Here is a 20,068-nt window from a genome sequence, read left to right as displayed (position 1 = left end):
GATATTACTTACATATTTCTTCCTTCGCTTCGCAATTACCCGTAGTCACTTGCGTCTGGCAAATCCTTAGCCGCGCAGTTGTTACGCCAGATCTACCGAGTAGAAGCGCTTTCGCTTTTAGACTCTCTCCATCTACAACCTCATCAGGGGTATAAGATATTTACGCATACATAAATACACCAGATCGAGTCACAAGACCCGAGATACTGTTACCCTTCAGATATTGCTTTGACATCCGACTCTTCGCAATGCAATATTCCCCTTCCATCCGCCTGCCATGTGAAAGCCTTCGCCCGGTATCGTACATAACAGTAGGTATTCTCAACTCACAAACCTGAGGTTGGATGCGCAGCAGTGCCCATAATCAAGAAGCATTGCTACCTGCCTGCGCCTGTCCACATGCATACGGTACTCGCTAAAAGGGAGGATATGTAGAGAGCTGACATAGACTCAAAATCGTTACACGCCGTTCCCGCGCCAGTACTGATGATCAAGCAGCAGTTAGAACCAAATCCAGAAAATACAGACCACTTGGCCGGCCCCATATCGCCCCCACGCCATCCCGTCCCATTCCAGACGAAGTGTCCTCCCAAGGGTATGTAGGTATCCTAACGAGATCCAGAGTCCGATGCCTGCCCCGCCCAGATCAGTCACCAGACCACGTCCTTAACGCCCCATCATGCGGCCAGTGAAACAGCAGGCAAGAAAGCAAGAAACCACCCGGCCATCGCCATCTATAGGTCCCACATTCCCGTCATTTCCATATTCATTCATGATCATCACGGTGCTGTATGCCCTCTATAGGGGAAAACAAAATTCCAGAACTGTACCGGCCGGTGGCGGTCAACGTCTCAGGCCTTCAAAGACGCGACCGCGCGCGCAACCTCCTGCGACGCGATCCTCTCCCAGCCCTGTTTGGTATCTTCATTGACCGTCGTCGGGTCCTTTACCTCTTCATAAAGCTTCCGTGAGATGTCGCGGTTGATGGCTTCATATTGCTCTGCTGTCAGCTGGCTAGATCGCCAGTGCGGGGTCAGGGCGCTCCGCACAATCCTGCTGATGCTCTGCTTCATCTCAAAGGGCAACGGACTCCGTGCGGGAGACGTATGTGGGGATCTTTGCAGTACCGCATGCCTTGTCCGCCGAGGCTGCGGTTGACGAAGCTCCAATGTGTCGTGGTGACGATGCTCCCGCTTACGGCCGCGAGGCTCTGAGTCGCTGTTCTCGGGGGAAGACTGCCCTGCCCTCTGCGGATGGCCGATTGGTGAGGGTGATCTGGCTTGCTTGATCGATGTGGGTGACGATCCTCTCGTCGGCGAGTATGGAATATTTATCCGATGATAAATGGGCTCTATATGTGAGCTCAAAGGCGTAGTTGACGTATGGCTGGGCGATGGCGACCCGACGGGAGATACATGCCGCTCGCTATTAGGAGGATGGACAAAGATGTCTCTAAGGCGCTCTTCGTTCGACGGGGTGCTGCTTTCAACTTCCTTGAGCAGCGATGAAAGAAAGGAGGGGGCCTCCTCCGCTGACCTCGATGGTTGTGCCCTTTGGGGTGAGCATTCTCGGTCTTGTCGATCAGATGGGCCTGGATCCCTGACGGTGGATGATGACTCGCCACTCTGGGTCAGTAGCCGTCTCGTTCGCGGTCGCTTCAGCTTCCGCTCAGGCTCGTGATGTGGCTCTTCATGGGGGTCGGGCGAGCGCGAGCGCGGCCTTCGCTTACGGTCCTCCTCATCTCTCGCCTTCTCAAAAGCGCCCCAGGCTAGCCGCTCCTCGGACTGTTGCGGGGTCTCAGGGTGTTCTACAGTGTGTGCAACCAGACTGGGCATGTTATTTGCAAACACGTCTCGTGCGCCCAAGCGGCTGGCTATGTTCAGTCGCTGTTGCCATCGCTCGTGCTCGAGTCGTTCCCGTTCGCGTAATTGCCGTGACCGGCGCAAGCCCTCAAAAAGGTCCGAGTCTTCTTCATCTTGGTAGTCGAGGTCCAATTCGATTGCATCCCAAACCCGGCCTGTGATCCGGCCCCAGGCTCCATGCCAGTCGTCTGATCGATCCCGTTGCATGGCACGTCGAATGCTGGCCTGGGTGCGTGGAAAGAAGTACCTCGGAACCCCCAAAATGCCGTCCTCACCATCACCGTTCTCAGGCTGGAGAAGGATCTCAGGGCCAAAGGCGTGGACGCATTCCATGCAGAACCAATGGCCGGCCGGAACCCTGTCGAGCCCGATACAGTATGTGTGGTACGCGGAGTCGCAGCCATCGCAAAGTAGTAGGACTTCTTCATGGTCGGCGGAGTTGCACACAGGACAGGGGTTGGAGGGTAGCTCTGGCTCCTGGGGATTCTCATCGGCCAGCGCTCGGGGATCGAATTCGGGCACCTGCTTCTTGTCCTCGACTCGGCGGGTGAACAAGTACTTGCCTGCAAAACCAACCTATGTAAGTAAAACGGAAAATTGCCGGAAGAGTGCAGACAGCGTGGGTGGCGAACTCACCTCCAACTTTTTCGTAAACAGTGACAAGATGGAAGGTTTGACGACAGATGGGACAGCTATTTGCCTTCTCGCTCCATTCTTGCAAACAGCTATCATGCAGTACGTGACCGCAAACGGGTATTGTGGCTACATGGCTGGTGTTGTCGGATGCAGATTCGTTCCTTAGATTTATTCGGGCGAGTGCGTCTGGGTCCTCAATGGCGAGGCGTTCATGCTGAGCTTTGAGCTTCTCGAGCAGCTCCTGCACTGCAGGGCTCGGTGGGGTTGTGTTGGTTTCGACGTCCAGGGGCTCCAGACAGACGATGCACTGGTCGGCCATGACAGATGGCGGACTGAGCCAGAATCTGATTTTCAAGAGAATGCAAGCGCCGAGGAGGCATGAAAACTAAGTCGATGTTTTGATCTGGCTCAGGAGCTGGCCGTAGTGTGAATGTTTCGTGCTGCTCCTGAGGCAAAGAGTTGAGCCGGTATGGATGATGTGTGGTGTAAGTGGGCTGCAGTGGGTTCTTGGGCGGGTAGGCAGGTGAGGTCAGGTAACCTAGGCACTGTAGTGTGGGTTGGGCGTGTGAAGGGAACACTGGAACGCTGGATAGCGGGAGGAGAGTGGGCCGCTGGACACTTCTGGGGAAGAGAGGAAAAAAAGGGAAGAAAGAACGGCAGCCAGAGAGGTTCCTTTTTGCAGACGAGAAGCAACCAATCAAGGCTTCCTAGATAGTCCAGGGTTGCACCGGTCTTAAACAACTTGGAAAGCAATTCCGGGCGGCCAGCTGACTGAGCTCTTCAAGCGGAGTGGGGGGAGGATGTGGCTGGACTGAGCCAAACTGGACAAAAAGGACGCTTGCCGTAAACCTCTAGGTAGTTATGGGAAAAGTGCTGAATGAAATGCGGTGTCAGTTCCCCGTCTCTTCCGCCAGAGAATGGTAAAGAGAATCGACGGAGGCACATTTAAAGTAAGAGCTGACAAGTTTCACGTGCCAAGTCTACTTCCCAGTGACTAAGCTCGTTTCTCGAGAACTGTGAACGAGTCTCAAGGTCTTTCACCTTGCGTTTAAACGGGCAGCTCTTCGCCGTCGTTATTACGAGATCGATTAACGGCCCCATCCACTCAACTGAGGTTGTAATTATCGACGGAAGTCTCCATGGTGGAAATGTGTAGCCCGGAGCCGGGTCCGTGCCTTTAGCATGCCCAACAGCCCCTCCCCTCACTTCGTCTGTTAAGTTAAGGTACCGATATAAGGGAGTCACACCCAGCGGTACATTTCGAGATGGATCTCACTTGCCAGCAGACACCACTGACCATCTGATTCCGTCATCTGCGCTCGTTGGCACGGTTTGCGAACCCTGCTAACATGGCGGCTATGATATTGTGAATTTCTCGGCTCTTCCATTATTGTGACTCCTACCTGATGGCCACTAAAGTTCGAATGAAGCCGTCGCCGGGCGGGGAGGGGTTCTGACGAGGCCGGGGGAAGTCGCTCACCAGCGAGGTTGACTCCTTTGGTGAACAGCTACAAGTAAATGCCCAAGTAGCGTGAAGTCTCATGGGGCAACTGCTGTCATGACGTGGCGGGGCACAGCACACCGTGCTGGGGGCGGGGATTGAGATTTGTCGTCATTGAGCGACTCACCGAAATCACCCTAGACAAACGGTAAGAGACATGTGCCAATAAAGCATGCCTGGGCAATTCGACAATCCGGACATGGTAATTCCTGGATTCTCACTGCGATCCGGAAGCAGTGTCTCGGTGTGCTTTTCGTCCATATCATGTATGCGACATTGTGACACGAAACCGTGGAGTCGTTGCTCAAAGAATTCTCATTGATCGACCCGCCGAACCTAACGGCTGAAAGTGTATTGCAGAGCCTCCGTTGTCCTTTTCCATGACACCAAACCCGAAAGCAAAAACCCCACTTCGTCCCCTCTAAACCTCGGTGATCTCGCGAAGTCGCCGGAGAGTTGACCGCATCGCAGCGGCAGCAGGGGTTCTATATTATTGGTTAGACTCCCCACGGCTTACAGAAACCACCAGGGTTGACTCACGCTACCGTGTAAGCACCACCAGCCATGGTCTTCTTGCACGACCCGCACGACTGTGAAAATGTGCGTTAGTCAAGACAGGCTAGGCGAACATGTCCAGGCACTCGAGAACAGGACCCGAATGTCATTCGACAGGAGGGGTAATTACCCAGATGCCAACAGCCGAGCGCCTGACAGTGTCTGTCAAGGAGTTAGCATATACGCAGGAAACTGCTGTAGACTAGATTCGCTCACTCTTTCCGCAGAATGCTGAGAGAAGCCGATATGTCAGCAAATGTGTCATCGCCATATGGTTGCTTGGGTTGGGAAGTTGTTGCTGCGCGAGACGTACTGCAAGTGTACCTGGCGTGCTGAGAAACTTCCTGCTCTATAGGACTGTTAGTAAACTGCTGGACAAATTCAGGTAGAACTCATACGTACTCTTTACCAGCTTACGGAGGGAGGCACCGTATCTGAGTTTGTAGTTAGCACCAGGTCCAATGCTCGGCAATGCTGTCCGTTCCACACGGCGTTTTCCAACGATAGCGACTCTGGCGGACATGGACCCTGTGGCAGGGCTAAACCGGACCCTCGGACGATGCTGCTAACAAGGCAAATCAAGGCTGTCGGTGAAGCCTCTTCTAGAATCCTAGCGCTTCCTAGTCCACGGATTCCATGGCGTATTTCCCTTCTCCTGCCAGAATTGCCAATCTCATGCAGCACCCTCTAGTTTGGGTATCGTTTAGAGGATCCGGATTCCAGGTCGCAGGGAAAGATATTTTCGACAAGTTTTCGGGGAATTTGTGCGGCATCTCGTCGAGACGTCGGGGGTTGAATTTTCAGGAAATCTTGGGGTTACCAACCTTGTGCCGTACTATTTCAATCGTCAGCTACCCGTCAGAGGCACTCCCGCTGGACAATTATTCAATTTTGATGATTACTTACCTTGCCGGAGATGCCGACCTTCTTCGTGCGCTTGGACATCTTGTCTGCTTATATGGTTGGACGTGATCCCTCAAGAGCGACTCGCTAGATGTTGGCGGGCGACGACGATTTTGAGAAATGTGCACCGTAATTTTCTGGTGTGCGGCATGGCTGTAAACTCGCAGCGGGGATTGGCACAATAGGTTTTCCCGAAGTATTGCCAGAAATGTGGGGCAGGGCATTTTACTGAATGTGGGGCTTAGGGGCTCTGATCTCAAGTTCTCAACGTCTGAACGCCAGCCAGTCTCCTCTGCTGCTCTCATTCCTGAGACTCCTGAGTCCTGACGAGTCCTACTGAGGTACAGGGTAACCTGCACATAGGAATCAAGTCCGTGACGGCCCATTTGATTCTTATACCCAGGTTATTCCTAATACCAGGTTCCCCATATAGCCCTAACCCTCAGCACATAACCCTCGTTCCCCATATAACCCTAACCCTACTCTGCAGTCCCAGTAACAAACACCATCCACCCCATTCCCTCCCCTATTTTCACCAATTTTCAGGGGCATTTCTAGGCTTGGCCCTACCTGGACATAAGAATATGTGTGTGTTACTAAGCAGATCTGTAAGAATGATTCCGTTTTCCAGGTTATTCTTATGTCCTATAATAAAACGCTCGGGAGCTGAATTTTCATTCTTATGCCTAGGTTATTCTTATGGCTCGTATTCTTATCTGCAGGTTACCCTGTACCGACAAGTACTGGAGTAAGTACTGAACAAAGTACTGCAAATCAATTCGAATCATGAATACGGTAAGATTGGTTACACTTCGAGGTGTATACAGTGCCTACAGTAAAATACAGTCATGCCCTCTCGGAGAGTGGATTGCATATAGAGATGGAGACCACTCTTCGACCGCCCAGAAATCAAAATTGTTATCCAGTGTCGACGAAACAGATTCGGAAGCATCGCCGGACAAAATCTCAGTGACGGGACGGGAACGGTCCACCTGCCACCCGCTTCGGCGGTGCTTGCCCGTTCCGGCCAAACTCGATTGCGTGCGTGCAGGTTCATGTCTAGAATACGGGATACTTTGGGGTCATAGCGGTGTCATTGGCACGGAGGCTATGAAGTCAATTCTTCGCTTCAAGGTAGGCGCGTGGTTTTGAAGACGACGGCGATCTCCGCTCTGCAACTTCAACCTCCAGAATTGCGATCTCGCCACCTTGTCCCGGGAAATCGAGCTTTCAAGACGTGTTGAGGTCATTCTACATTGGGCGGGCCTGCATTTTCGTTCTCATTTTTATCTGTACCACCGCATGGTGAATTGAGTGCTTGTACTCGTACGCACCAGAATCCAGATCAATCGGTGCATTAGATACAAGTTGTACAACCGTTGAGGGCAATCCACCATGCCACCTGTGAAACACGACCGCCAATATGATGTTGTCGTCTTTGGGGCAACCGGTGAGGAACGAACCAGTTGTCAGTCTCGCCGTCCACAAAGCTAACGGTGTATCATACCAGGCTACACCGGGAAATATACCGCCCAGTACATCACCACCCACCTGTCAACCGATCTGAGGTGGGCAGTAGCGGGGCGCTCACAAGAGAAGTTAGAGGATGTGGTCGCCGGATGCCAGAAGCTGAACCCGGACCGTCGGCAGCCGGGAATTGAAATCTGCGGTCTGACCGACAGCGACCTCGCCCGCCTCGCCAAGAAAACCTTCATCTTCATCACCACCGTCGGGCCCTACGGCAAGCTAGGCGAGCACGCCTTCAAAGCCTGCGCCGAGAATGGCACGCACTACCTGGATGTGACTGGCGAGGTGCCCTTCGTGGCCAAGATGCTCAAGAAGTACGAGGCCGCCGCCAAAGCCAGTGGTGCCATCATGTTTCCGCAGATCGGTATCGAGTCGGCGCCCCCGGACCTCGTCACCTGGTCGCTGGCCTCTTTCATCCGATCCGAGTTCTCGGCCGATACGCGAGACGTGACTGTCTCGATCCACACTTTGAAGTGAGTCGCTTTCCCTCCCTCCCGTTTTCCAGCCCTCCTGCGAACTAACCAGTAACCCTTCTCTTTTCCTCTCATGAAAAAGATCGGCACCGTCAGGCGGCACATTCACGACCTTCGTCACCTTCCTCGACATGTACACCCTGGCCGACCTGCGCGCCGCCTACAAACCTTATGCGCTGTCCCCGCTTCCGCAACCGACCTCCCCGCAATCCCGCCCCGCAAAACCCTCCCTGCTCACCCGCCTCACGGGGCTGGTGACGGTGCCCGGGCTGGGCCTGCTCACGACCTCGATCGCGTCGTCCACCGACGCGGCCATTGTGCAGCGCACCTGGGGCCTGCTGGCCACGCTGCCATCGCCGCGGCGCGAGCAGGCGTACGGCCCGCACTTCTCCTTCCGCGAGTACATGCGGCCGCGCAACTGGCTGCACGGGATCGGGCTCCACTTCGGTCTGGTGCTGCTGCGGTTGGTCATGGTTTTGCCGTTGTGGTTGAGGCAAGTGGTGCTGCGGAGGTGGGGGCATCCGCCGGGTGAAGGGCCGGATACGGAGAGGGCTAAGATGGATGAGATTGAGTACAGAGGTGTTGGGAGGGCGGATCGACAGGGGGAGGGAGAGGAGAGGGCGTTTTGTAGGGCTTGGTTCAGGGGGAGTACCTATTACCGTGAGCTTTTTCCTTCCTTTGTGATTTTACTACCAGCTTTCTCTACGATTGTTGAGGCTGATTGGTTGGTTGGTTGCTGACTTGTGTTGGATGCAACAGTGACGGGAATCTTCCTTGCCGAGGCTGCTGCTACGCTTCTCCAAGAAGATGTCAAGCTCGATGGCGGCGTGTATACTCCTGCTTGTCTGGGTCAGCCCTTTATTGACCGGCTGGATCGTGCTGGGTTTCATATCGAGACGAAGCGCTTGGACTCTTGAATAGGTAATGCCGCGGGAGATGGAGACCAGGTTGGCGGCACTCCTGCTAAGCTGCATTGAATACTCGCTACAAACCCTATAATCGCTGTTGAATAGAATAAACAGCGCTACGTATCAATAGATACAAACAAAAAACTAAAACTGTAGAGGGTATCATCCAAGCAACTGGCCGTTCTATCCTCTATCGAGCACCGTCTAACTCCCCACGATCGATGGCAACACGGACATAGGAAGTCCCCTGATTTCGTCTCCTCCATCTCGGCCACCACCTTGAACCCCCTCGATCCATACCCACATCTCCCCCACTCCCATCCCCATCCCCGGACCCAATCCCATTCCCATCCCCACCCCCAACCGCAACCACCTTCTTCCCGCCCTCAATCCCATCAAGCCGATACTCGCCCACCAACCCGGCCATGACCAGCACGGGCACGCACGCCGCCAGCGCGACCCACAGCAGGACCGTGATGGTCTCCTGGTAGGAGCGGGCAATGGCCTCGCGCGCGGGGGAGCCCCAGGCGTAGCCGCAGGCGACGACGACGCTGGCGTAGATCTTGTCGGCCTCGGACTTGACGTCGTCGGGGAGGTAGGCGCGCAGCTTGGCGGGGACCAGCCGGCCCCACACGGCGCCCGACAGCGCCGAGCCGACGGCGGCGCCGACCTGACCCGTGGTGAGGAACGAGGCGGTGGCCACGCCGACGTACTGCCGGGCGTGGGCATGGCCGTGGCCGTGGCCGTGGCCATGGGGAGAGTGGGTTGTCGTCTCGACGGTGGCGGCGGCGGCCTGCACGACCAGCTGGGTGGCGACATGCATCAGTCCGGCCCCGGCGCCGAGGGCCGTCTGGGCGGCGAACAGGGAGGGCACCGAGGCGGCGCGCGTGCGCGTGAGGAGCAGCGCCAGGACGGCGACGAGGTAGAGGAAGGCGCCGGTCAGGATGAAGGGCCGCGGGCGGGGGGACTCGAGCCGCCGGATCAAGACCGAGGCGACCAGCGCCGCGATGGTCGAGGCGAAGGAGAAGGTCTGCGTGATGGGCCCCGCGGCCGAGACGGGCAGGTTGAGTGCCACGAGGAGGTATGAGTAGAAATAGGGCTGCACGGCGATGTAGAAGACGGCAAAATAGAAGAATCCCAGGGCACAGCCGGCGCAAAAGGTGCGAGACTTGAGCAGCTGCAGCGGGAGGAGAGGGTGCGGAGCGAGGTGCGGGCGGGATTCCCATACCGGAAAGAGTATGAGGAGGGCGAGGCCGGTGAAGATCATAACCAAGATCTTCGGATCGAGCCAGCCGGAGGGTGAGCGGGAGACAAGGGTCAGGGGTATCAAGATCAGCGCGAGTCCGGCCGAGAGGAGGAATATGCCGGCTACGTCGAGTTCATCAAAGAGCCTTTTCGCTGCTGAGCGCGGGCTTTCGTCGCCTTTGACATGGCGCCTCCAGGTGAGCAGACCCATTCGCTCGGCTTTGCGGCCGTTTAGGAACAAGCTCATGGCCAAGGGTAGGAAGGCGACTGGAAGGATGACAGCCCACATGGCGTAGCCCACGCGCCAGGTCCAGTTGGCCAGGATGGCAGCGGCAATGGCAGGGCCAATCCAGACGGTCACGAGAAAGGGACTGTCGGGCAGGCTAGAGAAGAGGGCGCGGTTGAAGAAGTCGCTGGTGTCGGCGATGAAGACCTGCTGGAGGATTTGGAGGCCTGTCGAGCCGGCAGAGTAGAAGATTTGCGCTGAGGCATACGTCTGGACGTTTTGTGAAAGCGCCATTTGGACATAGCCCAAGATGCAGAGCAGAATCGATATTGAGAAGGCTTCAAGCCGCCCAAACACATCTGCAATCTTGGCCATGGGGGGTTTGATAACGGCTGGCCCAACGCATCAGTTGCCCTGCAATTGAATCCAATTATTTCGATCCGACACGTACCATTGACCACGCCTTGGACGACATAGACGGTAGACAGCAGAGAGTGGTTGTTGAACGAACTGACGGCAAAGGCGGCCAGGGAGTAAGTCACCTGCCCTTCGAGCGAGATGGTGAACGCCATGAGAAATATGCTTCGACAACGGATGACATGTTAGCGTCGCACTCATATGAGAGAATATGGCTTGTCAATTCCAAACAGTCTACGGACCCCATGTACGCGATCACCAATCCCCATTTCGACCAGGTCCGGGCGACGGCCTCAATGCGCCGCACGCCGTCCTGCACATCAGACCCATCCGATTCATCGCCGCTGGTGATTTCCGGCCCGGTCGAGCTGTCATCGGTTACGGCGTCGTATTCACCGCCAGCACCCCTTCTAGAGATGAGTGGCGCCTGGGCGTCGTCATGGCCGCGGCTGCTCATACTCTGCGCGGGCCGTGCTCGGAGACAAAGAGGGAACGGAAAGTCGTTAATGGCGCATACGACGATGCATCTGTGATGGCCTCAAATCGTCGAGGCGGCTTGTTCAAGAATAACTACGTTGCTGAGTCCCTGTGGAAATCATCAACCTACAGTGGGTAGGCGTATTTGGTGAGACGGGAGCAAGTGTGCCTTCGACGAGCGTCACACGGGCTGTTGCTAGTTCAGGGTTCAGTCGGCTGACCCGGGAATGGTGACTGCTGTTTTGGGGGGCTCAGGAAACCCGGAGCCAATGATCAGAAAGATTGATTTCAGTGGGAACTTGCGAAGTAAGATCGGTGGCTAATTTTACCTTACCTGGGGATTATTTGACTCATTGCTCCAGTTGAGCCCCCTTGTTGAATCTTCGGTTCCCCCACGCTACACCAAGCTGAGGTGGCCGTGTGCAACTGTCCGGGTTTCAGATACCGCTCGTGGTACAGTACATGTGTATCGCTGCCTCGCTCTTACACGTGTATGTGCCCGATCTGTTGTACCAAAAGTCGACGACGAGAAGGAAGGAGCTACTCACAGACTCGGCCTGCTCGACCCAAGAAATACGGATACATCGTCAGATGAGAGGAATGAGCCGTGCCCAAGCCGGCAACCCGCATGTCACTACGCAATCAAACATGCAACTCCTTGTCCCGGATGGGTCTACCATTGGCTGTAGATTATCGAAATCATCTGATAATTTTGCTACTGTGCGCCTTTTTAGGAACCCATGGCTGTTGTCGTTTCCGAATTCCTCCCGACCACTTGCTTTTTTTAGGGTTTGGACACCAACACTTGATCAGGCCCGCGCTGTTTCCGGCCTTTGCGGATCACACAACAGTGACAGCGCAGTACCTAGTACCAGGCTCACCAGGCTATCAACCGGAACCTCATTCCTCGCGATGCGCAGCGTCTGAGCGAAAGGATGAATTAGAGATTCCGACTCTTAGCAAGGTTAGCCCAGTCCCGCCCTCTTACCCGGTCTGGAGCGACAAAGGGTTGCGCCATCTCCCCGGCCGATCGGCTATCCCGGGCGGGTCGGCTGCCCGTCAACTTTAGCTTTGGTACAGGGCCTTCAGCGGGCCGTTCCGCAATCTTTCACCCGAACCACCATTAGTGACACAGTCAAGCCTATTCCAAGGGTGATGACAGCAATTTGCATGAGTTCTGTCTGATCTTGAATTATGGAGTTAGACATGGAAGCATGTTTTGCCAGATATGGTGTCTTGGATAAGTGATGCTCTGAAAATTTGGAAGCCGTGGGAAAGCACAGTACAACGGTTGGTCGAAAGTTCTGTTAAGAGCGGTAGTCGAGAGGATCGTTTTTACATACAAAAGTTTGGCTGCACTAACAGGAGCTGCAGCCGTTCGAAGTACCGTGACTGGAAGAAGCAGTACCAACGGATCTGGCCTCGAGTCTCTTGGATACCTCGGTGCTTCCTGCTAGGCTTCGCGATCGAGGATCATGACAATCTCAGTAAGCAATAAGAATTTTCCACATCTTCAGAGCTTGATCCGCCTACTAACGAGACAGCTAGGCACTAGGGCCGACGATGAAGTTGTAGCATTGGCCATGGATAATCTGAAGCCTTGCCATCTCGGTATATCCCATCACTGGTCTCGTGTCAAAACCCACCGACTTCACACTGGTGCTCGGGTCTTCCTCTGCTGGTTCACCCTGCTGTGTAAGGCACACATGATCGAGAAAGCGCAATGCCCAACAACAGCAGCGACGAACATCACGATGCAAGTCAAGTGCTAAGTACCTAAGGTAACCCTGCCCCGTCGGCCTACACAAAGTCGACAAAGTTGAGGGCATAGGCATCAACGGAAGATGGTCAGAACCCGGACCCTCATACAGGTCAGCCAACGAACTCCATCCCCTGATCTGAGTAGAGTGATTAGAATTACCAGGACCTAGAAGAGAATACATGATCCAAACAGACCAACGACTCGATCAGACTCAGCCACGTCTTCCTCTCGCAGTCAGTCACGGATCAAACCTGCCCCTCCTTGACCGCGACCTTCCTCGCCACGATAAACGGACGCGCGTCGCTGCCTTTCGTCGCATGATACTCGGTAGCAACAATCTCAAACCCAGCCGCGGCAATCTTATCCTTGAGCTCTGCGGCAGAAAACACGCTGCAGTAAGGGGCAAGCCCCACGGCGCGCATCAGAGGCAACCCAGCGAACCAGACCAGCGGGTTCATGTCCCTCAGACACGGCGTTTTGGAGATGAACAGACCCCCCGGTCCAAGCATCCTGTTGGCGCAGCCAAGTGTCCCCGGCAGGTCCCGGACCAGATGGAGGTAGTTGAAGGCGAGTACAGCATCAAACCGGTTGTCAGGCTCAGCGGCGAGCTGGTCGGCGGTGGCGACGCGGAACGCCAGGCCCGGCGGCGGCGGCGGGGCTGTCTTGTTGCTCATCATCTCCGCACCTGTGACGGGGTTACTGTCGCCGGTGGCCAGTCTTCGGTTGGCGATCTCAATCATTGCCGGCGCGATGTCGGTCCCCAGATAGCTCCGCACGCAGCCCGCCAGGCGCAGCGCCGTGGCGCCCGTTCCGCCGCCCAGCTCGACCACCCGGCTGTCTGGCCGCAGCAGTTCGCGAGTTCGGTCTAGTGTTCGCTCGTACCCGCCCAGGTCGGAGATGGCTGATTTGGAGTACTTCTCGGCGCCGCTGTCCCAGAAACGGACGTCGCTGTCGGTGTTGGTCATGGTGCTGGATGGAGTGCTATGCGCTTCCTTTGTGGCGGAGTTAGGGATGACTAAGTAGAGATGGGTGAGGACAGATGATGGACAATTGGTGGTGTTGGGATTGGAATCCAGATGCCCAGTACGGATACCAGCCTATTAGTCTGCCTTATACTAATCGAGGGAGTTCTGTGATGTATGTACACTTAGGAATGGTTAGTGGGCTTTATAGCCCTGTGGTTGCTCTCTCCTGCTCAACACATGTCAGGAGAGTTTGGCTCGCGTGCGAAGATGCATTGAGGATTGCGTAGTGGCTCATCTCGAGCTGCTTGAGACACTTGACTCATAGTGCGGTGAAAGCTGCCGGGGAGGAGTGGTTGGAGTTGCCAAGCATCGGCTGCGAGCTGTTCCCTCGCACTGCAGGCCCTGATATGATCAAGGACTTTGACCATGACACCATGTGGTGTTGGAGTTTATACAGTGCATATCAACCTTAGGGGTGGTTGGGCCTCGGTATACACGTCCTAGCGCACATACTAGACCCTTTTTTCAATGGGTTACACCACCTGTGAGCTAGACATCCCCTCGATAAGCTGCCTTGAAAAGACCACGTATATCACTTTCCTGCCATCAACGTTCATGATTCGTTAATGCGTGGCGCTAGAGACACGCAGTCTAGTGACTGATGCGGGAGGAGTTAGCGAGGAGTGAGGCCCAAGTTTTTGCCCAGCCTGAGATCTGTCCTGTTCTTCTCTCAATTGCTGCTGCATCACCAACTGAATCCCTCGGGTCGTCCATGGAAACGGCCAATCGAGGAAAAGCCCAAAGGAGACGGACGGAATGCGCCATGGAGTGAACGCGCAACACGCATCCATCACAATTCAATTTCATGCCACGGTACTTCGTAGTCCCCGCTTCAGCCGCTCGTTCAGCCCCAGCCAAGCTGCCGGTCCCAACCCTCCTGCTCGGTCATATACTCATGTGCCGGACCAACTCGGAGTGTTTTTCTCTTGGGGTTGAAGAGCGGTGCTTGTAATGCACCCGTTCTGGTTCATATGAAGAAAACGCTCCGAATGGTTGTTGTTGGCATGCTGTGATCCATGTTAGTGTTCCGCATCTTCTACAGTTGACTGAGTGACTCCTGGGGGCGTAAGATTCTTTGACTGGCGTTCATGCCACTCTGAGTGTAATGAGCGTAATGAGCTCCATACAACTCACTGCCCTGCCCTCTCCTCGGCCACCAAGTGTCAAATGAAGAACCAGAAGGCAGAAAGGACACAGGTATGCCAGTCATGAAGCGGGCGGCGAGAGATGCGTCTCTGAAACATCAGCAATCACATCACATCAGGTTCTACCCAAATCCAAACCAGGTAGACAGGGGAACGCAGTCAAACTTTGTCTCATCAATTCCAATAGGTTCTTTTACCTCATCAGCATGAGAGCCATGTCATGTATCATGACCGAACTCGAACCAAACTCGACCCCCCAAGTAGGAATTCAATTCAATGCCAGTACAGAATTGTCTTTTTCCCCAGCCTTCCACCTTGCCTCTCCATACAGCCCCGTCACTCCAGCAAAATACCACGTTTGCCATATCCTGACCACATCCCAGCCTTCACCAACGTGATCCCCTCGTTCCTACCCGCAGACCAATCCACCTATGTATCCAGAAGAGGCTCAACAGGCCCTAGAGAGCATATGCAAAAAGATAAATCGAGGCTTGGCAGAGCAAGAATAAGAGAAGTGAACAGAAGAGAAGAAGAGAAAACAAGCAACGCCTAAAGGTGTTAGGCAGGCCATATATGCCGGAAATGAAGAAATAAAAGGGCGCTATACCGGGAGGGAAAGGGGTACCAAGGCAGATATCGAGGGGGAAGAAGAGAAAACAAGGGCAGAATGGTATCTTCCAGCGCCGAGAAGCAGAGGTGCAACCCAACCCAAGCCAGCCTAACTAATACAGAAATCCACCAACACAAGAAAAAAGAAGGGCCTGGATACGTCCTGGGCAGTGGTGAGGGCGGGGACGGCGCAAAGTGTAAGCATCAACAATCATGACGAATGGTGTGGGTGGTGGGAAAAGGGAGGGAGAATAGGTTGTCGCGGCTGGATAGACAGAAATACATCGCCATAAACAGCCCTAGACCGATTTATTGGTTATCAGTCGTTTCCTTCGTCGTCCTTGTCTATAGCATTTCAAAGGGCTGTCTGTATATGAGAAGGGACGAGTTGGCGATGTCAACGGGCGTTGGTAACGCAGGTCGGTATCGTGTCGGGACGGGAATCTGAGGATCACACGGCAGCCGGGCTCCCATCGGGATGTGATCGCTGCGTGCGTATGGTTCGTGAGCAGCTGCGCATGCGCGGCGTAAAAGCCCCCTGCAATGGAAGGCAGCGTACGTAAGAGGAAGGTCCCACACACCGAACTGGACTGGACAGTTCTCAAACCGGAAACGGGACGGAAAGAGGAAATGGCGAAACGGAGAGGACCGGGAGAACGCCTTTACGCCTCCTCCGTAATCCCGCCCTCGCCGCCCCCTTCTTCCCTCCACTCCCGGCTCTTGTCCGTCAGCCGCTTGACGCCGCTTACCCGCCCCGCCCACAGAGCCTCGATGGGCGTGCGGAAAGTGAATGCCCGCTGGGAGCTGATGACGCCAATCGCCTGCAGCACCGCCTTGCGGCTGTCGCGCCCAAACACGGCTGGGTGATTGATCCACTCGAGACTTGACTCGAGTTCGGCGTCGAGCGCCGCTACCGTGTTGGCGTCGATGCCCGCCGTCGTGCTCATGCCGCCGAGACCTAGCCCGTCGTTTGACCTGCTGCGAGGCAGTAGCTGCGCCGAGAAGCCGGCGCTCGGGGGCGGGTTTGCTCCCGTCGGCGACGGCGAGTTCTTACGATCGGGCGTCCCGGCCATAAGGGGCGAGCCGTCAGTCGCCGGGTGAGGGGTCGACGGCTGAGACTTTCCGGACGTTGGGGGAGGTACCGGAGGCAAACCGCCCTTTCCGAGACCCTTTAAGATAGATCTCGTCTCATTTAGGAGGGTATGAGCACGGTCGTGCTGACCTCTGCTGACCAGCGTGAGCGCGCGGGTCAACATGTCCGATGTCAGCAGCTCCATCCGGCGCTGCACAATGTGCGGGTGGGGTGGAATAGGCGGCGCATTGCCCCACGGCTTCTTTGAGTTGGAGACTGCTGGGAGCATGGTGATGGCCAAGAGGCTTGGACGCGTGTATTGTGATGTCCCATCGCGCAGGATGTCGCCCCAGATCAACTCGGCTTGGATCAGGGGCACTTCCTCCACCGAGGCTGTCCGCTGCTCGTCCTGGTCTACGGGGCCTCCCAAAGCCTCCAATCCTGACACAATATTATCCCAAGCATCCTGCGGGAGCTGCTCCTGCGAGGCATTGTCGGGCATAATGACGAGCTGCACCAGAATGTCGCGCTTGTCGCCAAAACGCAGGTCCCCGAGAGACGCTTCTGCGTCTCGGCCAGTTGCGCGTTTCGTGATCTGGAGCGCGCCACTGATCTTATGAAACTTGGCTGGCGACCCTTCAGGCAGCTTGAGCTTGAGCTTGACATTCTGGTGCGACAGTGTTTGCATGGCGCCTAGACATCCGGCTAGACACTCTCGTAGCATCATCCAGTCCTTGACGTACGTGTACGACGCCTTTGTTCTCGTCGACAGCTCGATCATGGTGTCTGGCTTGTGGGTCATGCCCAGGCCGAAGGAGTGAATGGTGATTCTACCAGCTCGTTAGTAATCATCAAACCAGGAAAGGCACCAGAGAGTAGTTAAGCATACTTGGCCGCTTCTGCTCGTGACACCACAAAATCAACGCTGTCGGCATCGACTGTTGACGCATCGCTGATTATCATGATTGTAGCAATGGGGTTGTTGTACTTGCGACCCATGAGCAGGTCCATGGCCACATTGGCGCCTTCAACAACATCAGCCCGGTGGCTCTTCTGGCCCACGGGCTTGATCGAGTTCAGGACGTTACTCCAACCGGGCCATGCCTTTGTTGTCATACCAACAATAGGGACGCCGCCGCCGGAAGAACCAAAGGTAACCAGCCCCATGCGGTCGCGCTCGCCAAGAGCGTGCACCATGAAACGGAGCGCATCACGGACCAAATTAATCTTGACGCCCTGCATGGACGCCGATACAGGAACCACAACCACGACATCGACAGGCACGTGGACGGACGGTGGCAACGGGCTCCTTGCAAAGTTGGTATACTCAGTTGGAGCGGTCGTCGCGGACTTGGCACCACCCCAAGATGAAGCCACCGAGGACACCCTTTGCGGCCGGCCAGACCCAGATGTTCGCTGCCAGTCGTCCTCGTCCGTCTCGGAAAATTCCCCTCGGTCGTAGTCAGGGCTGCGCACGGGTGAGGTCTCGACTGCGTTAAGATCGAGCAGAGCTTGTTGCCACAGCTTGAGCTGGTTGCGGTTTTCGAAGCGGAGATGAAACTGGGGCAGCTCGGCAACCGATAGGCTAAGCGTCAGGATGTTTTCGTCGATATTTCCCGTCTCGGTAACCTCGTTTAGATGCTTCTTGATGAGGATGGACCCTTTAAGAGTGCACCGAGTCGTTTTGCGCGGCACAGAATCATCGTCCCACTGCCCCTGAGCCGGCTGTACGTTCTTCTTCTCCTTGACGCAGATGAGCATCTCAGCGAAGAGGAAGCATTCCAGCTCCTGCCATGACACCTTATCTTTCCCCACCCGGAGCGTGCCATAAAGACGAAGTTTTCCGAATCTAGTAAAGCCATGTCAGCACCCATAATTCCCAAAATCACCAAGCCGGGCTTTTGGGCAGGAAGGACTGTGCGCCTACCGGCTAAAATCCAGGCCGTGCCAGTTGTCAACCCGGTTACGCAGATTTTCGGTCATCTCTGCCAGGACCTCGGGCGATTCGTAAGGGTAAAAGCGGGGCGCGCTGCGGGTGGGAGACGGGGCTCGAGCAAAGGTCTCTTCGGTCCTCGGCGGTGCTGGGGGCGGTATCGCTGTCTGCAGGTCTTCAGGATCCGGTCGCCACTTATTGTCGGGCACCTCAACCGTAACTAGACAGGTGAGTGTCTGTTGCTCCCGCGATTTGCTGATGGTCGGGAACTCGGAGCGGACTGTGACGGTGGGAGCGGGAATGGGATTCCGTGTTACAGCTCGAGGGCTGGCCAGGGATGTCTCCATGGCCTGGACGTCGTAATCGTGTCGGCGCGCTGGTCCGCTCTGTGTTGTCTCGGGATAGCCGCCCGATGATGCTACGCCCGTAGCCTCGCTGTCGCTTCGAGCATGCCTCTGCGGATTATAGCGATGATCTGATGACGGCGGCTCCCGGATATCGCGCCCGCCGCCCCTGACCGCGATGCCGGGGCCCATGGCGCCCGCCCGCGCACCTGAGCCCCGGCTGTGCGGCCGGGCAGGTTGTTCTTCCCAGTGATGAGCTGTTGGAGTCGGTGTCCCTTGTGACCTGGAATCGGTCGACGACGCCGCGCGCACCATGTTGCTGATTTTCTCTAGTCCCCCGTTGTGTTAGCATGGCCTTCGATGCTCGCATTTCGGACGTCCTTACCTATATCCAGCACATTTCCCCCACGACTTGTATCCAGATGTAGCGGCGCATTACATGTCGGACAGTACTGGGACTCGAACTCACGAATGAACTCGTAGAAGCAGGCTTCGTGTGACACATGTGAACAGGAAAACTGCAATATCCTCTCGCCGCGTAACGTGTGCTCCAGCGGCTCTTCGCACACGGCGCACTCGCTCCCAACAAACGTACGCTCCCGGCGCGCCCGGCTCCTGTCTGAATTCATGATGCCCGGTGCCGTAACTGATCTCGAACTACCGTCGCGTAATATGTTTGAGCTGGCCGAGGCCGAGGAGCGATGAGACGGTGCACGGAGAGTCCCCGAGGCAATTGAGAGACCTAGGGGTCGGAGCCGAAGGTCAGTCACCTATTCTTGCGGATTGCGGCGGCGCAATTGCCCGCCAGTGACTACTTTGCCCTGACTGCAACTGTGTGTGTACACGCGGCTCGCAGCAATATGGCACAGTCGAATCAGGGCTTAGTCGCCACCAAGGACGCTGCTCTGGGGGAAACGGGGACCTACTCTTCTCCGGGTATGACGCTGCCCCGTAGGACCTCGCAGAAGCGACGCTGTTAGCGTAATTGTAACTCGGGCGGTCGAAGTCTGTTCCCCAGGTGTTGCCGCCACCAGACCGAGCAGTCGACGAATCGGAGCCGCCAAAGCCTAGCTCGCCCAAGACCGTCCGATGAATGTCGCGCGTCCTTCGGTGCTGATCGTTGGCGAAACCCTGAGTCTTGCTGTGCGATCTATGCGATCTACTGAACATGTGGGGATACTCTGCGCCGAGGGCGGTTTATTTTCGCCTTTCCTACTGCTAAGTGTTCCTTGGTTCACAACTCTGCGCAACCAAGCGCCTCGCTGCGCCTATGGTAGGAACTATGTAATCGTCGGCGGGCAGCCAGGTCGCGTTTGCTATGTCGTTTGGGCGTTCCCGGGGAATCTGCTGCCTTGCCAGTCGGTCTGCAATCGTCAGAGACTATGAAATTCGCCTTCTCTCGTTGTGCCCGTCAACCTGCCCCAGATGAAAGGCGGCGCACAACCCTG

At 55.8% G+C, this 20,068-nt stretch overlaps 7 protein-coding genes across 7 annotated transcripts; 2 read left to right on the top strand and 5 right to left on the bottom strand.

The window, feature by feature from the left end:
• Window positions 1–851: 851 nt before the first annotated feature.
• N656DRAFT_706396 (uncharacterized protein) lies at window positions 852–2,817 on the bottom strand (the record flags this gene model as incomplete). The annotated part of the gene is made up of 2 exons (XM_064811349.1): window positions 852–2,425; window positions 2,499–2,817. 2 exons carry the CDS (start codon window positions 2,815–2,817, stop codon window positions 852–854), a joined length of 1,893 nt encoding a protein of 630 aa, XP_064671832.1.
• A 1,590-nt stretch (window positions 2,818–4,407) lies between these two features.
• On the bottom strand, window positions 4,408–5,562 carry N656DRAFT_728565 (60S ribosomal protein L43). Its single transcript, XM_064812600.1, has 8 exons — window positions 5,461–5,562; window positions 5,379–5,389; window positions 4,957–4,988; window positions 4,868–4,903; window positions 4,771–4,785; window positions 4,685–4,716; window positions 4,540–4,589; window positions 4,408–4,484 (listed from the first exon to the last, which is right to left on the bottom strand). Exons 1-8 carry the CDS (start codon window positions 5,497–5,499, stop codon window positions 4,421–4,423), a joined length of 279 nt encoding a protein of 92 aa, XP_064671831.1. The 5' UTR covers window positions 5,500–5,562; the 3' UTR covers window positions 4,408–4,420.
• Window positions 5,563–6,360: 798 nt separating this feature from the next.
• Window positions 6,361–8,498, top strand: N656DRAFT_777432 (uncharacterized protein). The gene is made up of 4 exons (XM_064814820.1): window positions 6,361–6,907; window positions 6,968–7,457; window positions 7,540–8,117; window positions 8,217–8,498. The coding sequence occupies exons 1-4, from the start codon at window positions 6,853–6,855 to the stop codon at window positions 8,372–8,374; spliced, it is 1,281 nt and encodes a 426-aa protein (XP_064671830.1). The 5' UTR covers window positions 6,361–6,852; the 3' UTR covers window positions 8,375–8,498.
• Window positions 8,438–11,139, bottom strand: N656DRAFT_750214 (MFS general substrate transporter). Its single transcript, XM_064812990.1, has 3 exons — window positions 10,496–11,139; window positions 10,288–10,418; window positions 8,438–10,228 (listed from the first exon to the last, which is right to left on the bottom strand). Exons 1-3 carry the CDS (start codon window positions 10,708–10,710, stop codon window positions 8,556–8,558), a joined length of 2,019 nt encoding a protein of 672 aa, XP_064671829.1. The 5' UTR covers window positions 10,711–11,139; the 3' UTR covers window positions 8,438–8,555.
• N656DRAFT_580164 (uncharacterized protein) lies at window positions 11,031–11,931 on the top strand. Its single transcript, XM_064810169.1, has one exon. It carries the CDS (start codon window positions 11,193–11,195, stop codon window positions 11,655–11,657), a length of 465 nt encoding a protein of 154 aa, XP_064671828.1. The 5' UTR covers window positions 11,031–11,192; the 3' UTR covers window positions 11,658–11,931.
• Window positions 11,932–12,737: 806 nt separating this feature from the next.
• N656DRAFT_822753 (UbiE/COQ5 family methyltransferase) lies at window positions 12,738–13,926 on the bottom strand (the record flags this gene model as incomplete). Its single annotated transcript, XM_064818424.1, has 2 exons — window positions 13,193–13,926; window positions 12,738–13,150 (listed from the first exon to the last, which is right to left on the bottom strand). The coding sequence occupies exons 1-2, from the start codon at window positions 13,455–13,457 to the stop codon at window positions 12,738–12,740; spliced, it is 678 nt and encodes a 225-aa protein (XP_064671827.1). The 5' UTR covers window positions 13,458–13,926.
• A 2,007-nt stretch (window positions 13,927–15,933) lies between these two features.
• On the bottom strand, window positions 15,934–19,790 carry N656DRAFT_705821 (uncharacterized protein; the record flags this gene model as incomplete). Its single annotated transcript, XM_064811305.1, has 5 exons — window positions 15,934–17,173; window positions 17,233–18,192; window positions 18,271–18,949; window positions 19,006–19,362; window positions 19,547–19,790. The coding sequence occupies 5 exons, from the start codon at window positions 19,788–19,790 to the stop codon at window positions 15,934–15,936; spliced, it is 3,480 nt and encodes a 1,159-aa protein (XP_064671826.1).
• Window positions 19,791–20,068: the final 278 nt, after the last annotated feature.

This window comes from Canariomyces notabilis, assembly GCF_033297395.1.
Source record: "Canariomyces notabilis strain CBS 508.74 unplaced genomic scaffold N656scaffold_6, whole genome shotgun sequence".
NCBI lineage: Eukaryota > Fungi > Ascomycota > Sordariomycetes > Sordariales > Chaetomiaceae > Canariomyces > Canariomyces notabilis.
Note: the sequence above shows the minus strand (reverse complement) of the source record. Positions and strands in the feature narration are given on the sequence as shown.

What these genes read in the sequence shown, in the direction of transcription:
- N656DRAFT_750214 (XM_064812990.1), bottom strand. Translation starts at nt 10,710, where the DNA reads ATGAGCAGCCGCGGCCATGACGACGCCCAGGCGCCACTCATCTCTAGA. An exon ending in TTGGTGATCGCGTACATGGG is followed by an intron (nt 10,419 to 10,495) that starts GTCCGTAGACTG and finishes CCGTTGTCGAAG; the next exon opens with CATATTTCTCATGGCGTTCA. An exon ending in CGTCCAAGGCGTGGTCAATG is followed by an intron (nt 10,229 to 10,287) that starts GTACGTGTCGGA and finishes GCGTTGGGCCAG; the next exon opens with CCGTTATCAAACCCCCCATG.
- N656DRAFT_777432 (XM_064814820.1), top strand. Translation starts at nt 6,853, where the DNA reads ATGCCACCTGTGAAACACGACCGCCAATATGATGTTGTCGTCTTTGGG. An exon ending in GTCTCGATCCACACTTTGAA is followed by an intron (nt 7,458 to 7,539) that starts GTGAGTCGCTTT and finishes CTCATGAAAAAG; the next exon opens with ATCGGCACCGTCAGGCGGCA. An exon ending in CAGGGGGAGTACCTATTACC is followed by an intron (nt 8,118 to 8,216) that starts GTGAGCTTTTTC and finishes TGGATGCAACAG; the next exon opens with TGACGGGAATCTTCCTTGCC.
- N656DRAFT_580164 (XM_064810169.1), top strand. Translation starts at nt 11,193, where the DNA reads ATGTGTATCGCTGCCTCGCTCTTACACGTGTATGTGCCCGATCTGTTG.
- N656DRAFT_728565 (XM_064812600.1), bottom strand. Translation starts at nt 5,499, where the DNA reads ATGTCCAAGCGCACGAAGAAGGTCGGCATCTCCGGCAAG. An exon ending in GCTCGGCTGTTGGCATCTGG is followed by an intron (nt 4,590 to 4,684) that starts GTAATTACCCCT and finishes ACATTTTCACAG; the next exon opens with TCGTGCGGGTCGTGCAAGAA. An exon ending in GGTGGTGCTTACACGGTAGC is followed by an intron (nt 4,485 to 4,539) that starts GTGAGTCAACCC and finishes CCAATAATATAG; the next exon opens with AACCCCTGCTGCCGCTGCGA.